The sequence below is a fragment of the Trichechus manatus genome, unplaced genomic scaffold (genome assembly GCF_000243295.1).
Source record: "Trichechus manatus latirostris isolate Lorelei unplaced genomic scaffold, TriManLat1.0 scaffold00009, whole genome shotgun sequence".
In the NCBI taxonomy this organism is placed as follows: Eukaryota; Metazoa; Chordata; class Mammalia; order Sirenia; family Trichechidae; genus Trichechus; species Trichechus manatus.
Genome location: NW_004443945.1, coordinates 8,909,366 through 8,917,626, shown reverse-complemented (window position 1 = coordinate 8,917,626; position 8,261 = coordinate 8,909,366). Strand labels below are relative to the sequence as shown.

Genomic DNA, 8,261 nt, shown 5'->3' with positions numbered 1-8,261 from the left:
GTTGTACCATTTTACATTCCCACCAACAGTGTATAAGTGTTCCAGTCTCTCCACAACCTCTCCAGCATTTACTATTTTGTGTTTTTTTGGATTAATGCTAGCCTTGTTGGGGTGAGATGGTATCTCACTGTAGTTTTGATTTGCATTTCTCTAATGGCTAATGATCGTGAGCATTTCCTCATGTGTCCGTTAGTCGCCTGAATGTCTTCTTTGGCAAAGTGCCTGTTTATATCCTTTGCCCATTTTTTAATTGGGTTATGTGTCTTTTTGTTGTTGAGGTTTTGGAGTATCTTGTCGATTTTAGAGATTAGACACTGATCAGATTTGTCATAGCCAAAAAATTTTTCACAGTCTGTAGGTTGTCTTTTGACTCTTTTGGTCAAGTCTTTTGATCAGCATAAGTGTTCGATTTTTAAAAGCTCCCAGTTATCTAGTCTCTCTTCTAGAGCTTGTGAATTGTTACTTATGGTTCATACTGTGTTTAGGGCTTCTAGCATTGCCCCTATTTTTTCTTAAATGATCTTGTTTCCAATTTTATATTTAAGTCTTTGATCCATTTTGAGTTAGTTTTTGTACATATTGTGAGGTATGGGTCTTGTTTCAGTTTTTTTGCAGATGGATATCCACCATTTGTTAAAGAGACTGTCTTTTCACCATTAATGGACTTTGGGCCTTTGTCAAATATCAGCTGTGCATAGGTGGACGAATTTATGTCTGGAGTCTCAATTCTGTTCCATTGGTTTATGTATCTGTTGTTGTACCAGTACCATGCTATTCTGACTACTGTGGCAGTATAACTGGTTCTAAAATCAGGTAGTGTGAGGCCTCCCACTTTGTTCTTCTTCTTGAGTAATGCTTTAGTTATTCGGGGCCTCTTCCCTTTCCATATGAAGTTGGTGATTTGCTTCCTCATCTCATTAGAAATGCCGTTGGAATTTGGATAGGGATTGCATTGTATCTGTAGATCACCCTGGGTAGAACTGACATTTTCCCAATGTTGAGTCTTCCTATCCATGAGCAAGGTATGTTTTTCCACTTATACAGGTCTCTTTTAGTTTCTTGCAGTAGTGTCTTGTAGTTTTCATTGTATAGGTCTTTTACCTTTCTGGTTAGATTTATTCCTAAGTATTTTATCTTCTTGAAGGCTATTGTAAATGGTATTGATTTGGTGATTTCCTCTTCGAGGCTCTCTTTGTTGGTCTAAAGGAATCCAATTGATTTTTGTATGTTTATCTTGTATCCTGAAACTTTGCTGAAATCTTCTATTAGTTCCAGTACTTTTCTTGTGGATTCTTTGGGGTTTTCTATGTGTAAGATCATATCATCTGCAAATAGAGATACTTTGACTTCTTCCCTACCAATTTGGATGCCCTTTATTTTTTTCTAGCCTAACTGCTCTGGCTAGGACCTCCAGCGTAATGTTGAACAAGAGTGGTGATAAAAGGCATCCCTGTCTGGTTCCCAAAGGTCACTTCTTGGACCAATTATCTTCTAGAAGCTGTCTTTTCATCTAGCTGCTGAGCTTGCTATTTTAAATGAAGATGTAAAAAAATAAAAGTACGAGTTTGCACAACAAGTCCTGAAGCAGGACATGTGGAACAGGGAGAAGGCCAGAGAGTTAGGAGCATTGCTCCCACTAAACTATTTTATACAATGCCTCTGGGAGCAGCTTTCAGAATCTGTAACAGAACCTGTAGTTCCCCGCATCTTCCTCCATAAGAGTAGATATGAGTTTTATAGTGAACTCTACACAACATTCACTAGTTACGTGGTTCATCCCTCCCTCAACTCTTAACTACAGCCTAAATTTTCACCAGCTACAACCCTGACACGCACCTTTCCTGATTATAAACCAGGCAGTATCCCCTTATTCTGTTCAAACAACTGCCTCTTGGTCTATGTACAAGTTCCGCATGAGCACAATTAAGTGTTCTGGAATTCCCATTCTCACAATGTTATCCACAATTTGTTATGATCCACACAGTTGAAAGCCTTTGCATAGGCAATAAAACACAGGTAAACATCTTTGTGGTACTCTCTGCTTTCAGCCAAGATCCATCTGACATCAGCAATGATATCCCTCATTCCACATCCTCTTCTAAATCCAGCTTGAATTTCTGGCAGTTCCCGGTCAATGTACTGCTGCAACCATTTTCTAATTACCTTCTGCATAATTTTACTTGCATGTGATATTAATGATATTGTTTGATAATTTCTGCATTCCACTGGATCATCTTTCTTTACAGTGGGTACAAATATGGATCTCCTCCAGTTGGTTGGCCAGGTAGCTGTCTTCCAAATTTCTTGGCATAGATGAGTGAGCACTTCCAGCACTGCATCTGTTTGCTGAAACATCTCAGTTGGTATTCCATCAATTCCTGGAGTCTTGTTTTTCACCATTGCCTTCAGTGCAGCTTGGACGTCTTCCTTCAGTACCATCGGTTCTTGATCATATGCTACTTCCCAAAATGGCTGAACATCAACCAGTTCTTTTTGGTACAGTAACTCTGTGTATTCTTTCCACCTTCTTTTGATGTTTCCTGCATCATTCAATTTTTTTTGATCTTTCAATATTGCAACTCTAGGCTTGAATCTTTTCTTCAGTTCTTCCAGCTTGAGAAATGCAGAGGTGGCTTGCATGTCCCTGTGATGCTGGAAGCTATGTCACCAGTATTTCAAATACCAGCAGGGTCACCCACGGTGGACAAGTTTCAGTGGAACTTCCAGACTAAGACAGACTTACTAATTATAAGATGTACCAAAAAAAAAGAAAAAACAGATGGGTGTAAGTGCAGTTCGTCATAACTTGAATACGCTGTAAGTCGGGGACTACCTGTAAAAGATGCCACTACGAGATGCACAAAAGAATAGGATGATTGTGCTGAAAAATATGACATATATAATTTGGCAACACCAATAATAACCAAAAAATGAGTGCGTGGTCACATATGTCTGTGCATAGGCATATATCTGTACGGGAAAGCACAGGTGTGGACGTATGTGTGCACAGATAGAAGTATCTATATGTACACGTACATATAGGTATGTGTGTGCGTGCATATATATTCCCAGAGGGCACAGTTACAGATACTGCTCAGACATAACCAAACACCTGGGACATTGGTTTTCGGGGTCTGAAGGCTTAGGACCTTGGTTTCATGGACAACTCAGTCAACTGGCATAATATAGCTGACAAAGTTCATGTCTGCACCCTAGAGAGATGAGTAGCATCTGGGGTCTTAGAAGCTTGTAAGCACCTATCTAAGATATCCCCTCTGTACTTGCCCCTTCTCCTCCACTTAAGAATGTTGAGAATCTCCCCACTCACAAAACAAATAAATGAAAAATGTTCCCTCTTCTCTGCCCTGCATTCAAAGCAGACCTTTCTCCTACCTTGTACTTCTCAAACTTCTTTAAAAAGCAGTCCACACTCCTGTTTTCTCGCCATTCATTCCCTCTTTGGCTCATTTCAATGTTGTTTTTAACTCTACTATTCTATAAAAATTAGTTTATTTTTTCACTTAAAAATATATATCGAACAACTTCTGCTTCTAGCCAAGATGGAGTAATAGGGACCAGATTCATCCTCTCACCTGAAACAACCAAAAAAAAAGTAATAAATGAGACAAAATTACATGAAACAACAGTTCAAAACACTAGAAATCAGGCAATAAAGGATAGCAGTCCTCAAGAAATGGAGGAAAAAACATGGTGAACCCTACCATTGCTCCAGCTTACTGGCTTGAAAGAGTTTCACGTCACAGCACAGGGAGAGGCAAATAATAAGTAGAGACACGAGCGATGTAAAAAAGATTGAAATCAAACTTGCAGATATGAAAACTACAATATCTAAGATTAAAAATATACTGGATGGAATTAATAGTACATTAGACACTGCAAAAGAAGATTAATGAAAGTAAAGGCAGGAAAATAGAAACTATCCAAAATAAAACAGAGAGAAAAAATGAAAAAATAAATCAAAAGAACACTGGTGAGATGGACAACTTCCAGTGATCTAAAAATGAGTAGTTGGGGTCCTCAAAGGAAAGAGGAAAAATATATGTTGGAAAAAGTAATGGTCAAAAACTTTCCAAACTTGATGAAAACTATAAACTCACAGATCCAAGAAACTCAATAAACTTCAAGCACAAGATGAAAACCATACCAAGGCACAACATAATCAAACTGCTTAAAACCAATGTAAAAGAGAAAACTCGTAAAGTGCAGCCAGCGGAAAAGGTTATGCTATATACAAAGAACAAAGATAAGAACAACATCAGATTTCTTGGAAACGACACAAGCAAAACGGAAGTTGTTATTGTGTACTCTCAGTCAAGTCCAATTCATAGCAACCCTGTATGACAGAGTAGAACTGCCCCGTAGAGTTCTCTAGGCTATAGTCTTTACAGAAGCAGATGGCCAGGTCTTTTCTCCTGTGAAGCACTGGCGGGACTGAACTGCTGACCCTTCTATCAGCAGCCAAGTACTTAACCATTGCACCACCTGGGCAGAGCAATTGAATAACATTACTTAAGGTAAAGTACGGGGTCAACAAAAATGAGAAAAACCCTCCATAAGATGAACTGACAAAACAGCCACAACAATAGACTCAAATATACCAACAATCATGAAGATGGCACTGGACTGGGCAACATTTCAGTCTATTATACATAAAGTGACCATGAGCCGGAGCCAACTCAATGGCAACTAACAACAACAACATCTAAGGCAAGAGAATAAACGTCACTGCTCCAAGTTCTTTGGAACCGGAGACCACTTCTTCATTATCGCATGCTAAGTTTCAAATACTAAGGCATTAAGTGTTCATACACCAGAGGTGACTACCAACAGTTTGCTGAATTAAAGTGAACTCCTTGGGTTAGGGAAAAAAGAAATCAAATTGTCAGGAAGAACTCCCAATAATACCTCATTGTCTTTAGAAATTGGAAGAAAAGCCTGGTGTTCTGCTTCCTAAAGGTCACAGCCATGAAAACTCTATGGAGCATAATTTTACTTTGACACACATGGGGTCACCGTAAGTTGGAAACGACTCGGTGGCAACTGGTACGGTATGATATCTTTAGAAATGAGTTTTTAAAAGAATTAACCTATTAATTTTTAATCCTTAAGCAATTCTTAATGAAAACCCCTCACCTGAACTACTGCGAAAGTCTCCAAACTTGTCTTCTTGTCTCCATTCCTCTCATCTTTCAAACCCAAACTGGCCATGAGAGTACATCTGTTCATTTCCCTTCTATATTTAAACCCTTAAATGGCACCCCATCACTTCCAGTTGTGCATCCCAAACTCAAAGACCAACACTGGTGAAATGAGGGGCAAAAAGGACAACTTAGCCAATTTTTGTAAAGTTAACATATTCAATTTAGAGAACTGTTGTTTATTGGGAGATTTCACTTCCTACTTTTTTGCTGTTAAAATATCCTTTTACAAAAGCATGGGTCAGTAAATGAAATTTTTAAGAAACATCTCCACTTAGCAAATCAAACAGTTGGCAAATCTCTGACAAAAAAACCAAACCTGTTGTCATCAAGTGAAGTTTGACCCATGGTGACCCCATATCTGACAGTGAGCTTTGTTTTTTTATTGTAACAATCCATGAAAAAGCCTAGGAAACACTGACTTAGAGGATAAAGTCCAAATGACAACCAAGGCCCTCACTCATCTCTCACCTTCTCCAGATTTTCTGCTCCAGCAATACAGGACTCCAACAGGATCCTGCACACAACTTGCTAATCCTTTCCCTTTCCCCCTTTGCTCATGCTTTCCCATGAATGGTGTGACCTCTACAATAAAAACTTCTTTTCCTCATCCTCACTCAATTTATTGAGCGCCTATACACAGGGCTGCCATGAATCAAAAATGACCTGACGGAAACTGGTGATTTTTTACTATGTGCCAGGCACTAAGGACTTAGTGAGCAAAAGAAAAACATCATTTGTCTTCATGTATCTGACAGTTTAGTGAAGGAAACAGACATCAAATAAATGCAGAAGTAAAAACTGTGGTAAGTACTGTCTTACAGAGAACCAAATGATGGAACCCAAAGGTGAAAGCAGGAAGATTACTCAGGAGGCTATCTTCAGGTAAAAAACGATTTGGACTAGAAAGAAGGCATAGAGAAGTCAGTCTAGAATTGACTGGACTTGTTGACAGACTGGATGTGGGCTAAAAGAGAATACCCCAAAGATGACTACAGCTTGAGGAACTACATAGACTTGCACCAACAGTACCAGTTTTTATGACTTTCTGGATCTATGCCACTTGGTCTGACCTTTCCACACTGCCTCTGGGTTTCATTATATAACCTCCTTTGGTCAATGGGACAATAGCAAACTTGTCTCAAGCAGCAACTTGAAAAGTGGCCATTTATCTCTTGGAATCCTACTACCACCAGGAGAACAAGCCTGCACTAGCCTACTGATGAGAGACCACATGGAGGAGAATCATGCAGAGACCATCAGAGATAATCTTAAACGAGCCTATAGCTAGTCATCTCTCAAACATATAAGGTCAGCCAAGATGAACATAACTGCCTACCAGACTCATGACTGACCAAAGACGCATGGATATGCCCAGCCAAAACTAGAAGAACCATGCAGCTGACTGCTTATTGTTTTGAGCTACTGAGTTTTGGGGAGGTTTTTTAATGCAGCACTGGCTAACTAAACATAGTGGTACCATTTAGTGAGATGGGGAGACTGGAAAAAACACAGGCAGGGGAGAGAGAATGGAAGGGGGGATTGAAAAGAAAAATCAAGCTCATCTTCTCTTAATCTGGTCAACCCCTGTTGCTGTTAGTTGCCCTCAAGTTGATTTCAACTTATGGGGACCTCGTGTTATCAATTAAAGCTCAACTTAGATATTAACCCCTCCAGGAAGCTTTCCCAGATCCTGCTGCTGGTTTAGGAAAGATTCTGAGGTGTTACCATTATATTTTGTGCACAGCCCTATCAGTGCCTTTCTATACTGTTTTAGAATTATCTGTTTACACACTTTTCTTCCAAGAGCACTTTCATATTACAGACTGTGTCTTGCTCATCTTGTTATCATCAACATGGAACACAAAAGGAGATTTTGATGTTTCTAAATTTAATAAATGAATAAGCAAATACTTATTTGATACTTTACCCTAACGTCTACTGTGATCCACTGACCACATGTATCACAATCACCGGGAGGCAGGGTTATTAAAAATGCAGGTCTACGGACCCTTATCATTAACCAAAGTGCCCTGTTCTCTACACTGTAAAGACAAGGACAAGGGTGAGAATATTCTGGCTAGCTACAGGTAAACAAAACAAGTAGTAGAAATGTGAGTATTAAATTAACTTTTCCTCAAATTTTTCTAGAGACGTTCTCTACGATGGAGTCCTTAGTCTGACGGGACCCGGGTAAGTGAAAATGCTCTGAAATTGATGTAATTTCTCTTCTAACTCAGGGTCTCCGTTAGAGGAAACAGGAGATGGGGTCCTCCACGGAAGTGTGGTCCCTCAACACACACGTTTACAGAGGATGCTCCAGGAGAATAGCATGTCCTGAGCTTTCCCCGTAGCATGCGCAGGCCAGGGACTGAGAGACAGTCGAAGCAAAGGCAGCGCCCGCGTGCTGGGTAGCGGAGCTCGAGCAGCGGAGCCGAGAGCGGTCCCACAGGACCGCTAGTCAAGGGCCGCGGGAAGACGGATCTCACGGAGTTCCGGGATGGGCGTTCTTTTCTAGGGGCGGCCACCCCGGATGCACCCCTGGCCGGACGGACCGTAAGAAAGGCCACGGTCGCACTGATTGCCCGGGTCAGACTTCAGGGAAGGAAGAAAAAGCAGGAAGGGTCGCGCAGATGGCAGCCGAAAGGGGATAGGAACGGAGTGCAAGAAAGTGCCGTCGCTTCCCACCTGCGTCGAGCTCCAGCTGGTAACAAGGCAACGGTTCGAGGGAGAGCTTGTAACCCTCGAAGCGGGGATCCAACAGAGGTCTCTTCACCCGCAGGGAGCAATTAGCCGCCACTTCCATCGCCTGCCAAGTTCCCAGCGTAAGAATTAATAAAGCTCTTGTTGAAACGTCCACGCTTCACTCGTCTCCCCGAATCTGGGAAACGGCGTGGTTCCCATCCCAGAAAACACTGCGGTGCAGAGTGACTTCTGGGAAATGTAGTGCCCATGAGAAAGTGGACCCTGTTGCATGCTGGCCTATGTAGTTTTTCAGGGACCTAACGCCTGGGCGACAAAAAGGTCTGGACTCGCTTACCC

General features: G+C 41.1%; 1 protein-coding gene across 3 annotated transcripts in view; it reads right to left on the bottom strand.

The window, feature by feature from the left end:
• The window catches only part of NUDCD1 (NudC domain containing 1), a 65,966-nt gene extending 57,830 nt beyond the window's left edge, over positions 1-8,136 (bottom strand). Inside the window, exon 1 of one of the 3 annotated variants that reach the window (XM_004370687.2) lies at positions 7,908-8,136. In XM_004370687.2, the coding sequence (XP_004370744.1) occupies positions 7,908-8,025 (118 nt within the window). In that variant the 5' untranslated portion in view covers positions 8,026-8,136. Of the gene's footprint in view, positions 1-3,393; positions 4,336-7,907 lie in introns of those variants that run through there. The other 2 variants (XM_023725981.1, XM_023725983.1) reach the window with 2 other exon arrangements.
• Positions 8,137-8,261: the final 125 nt, after the last annotated feature.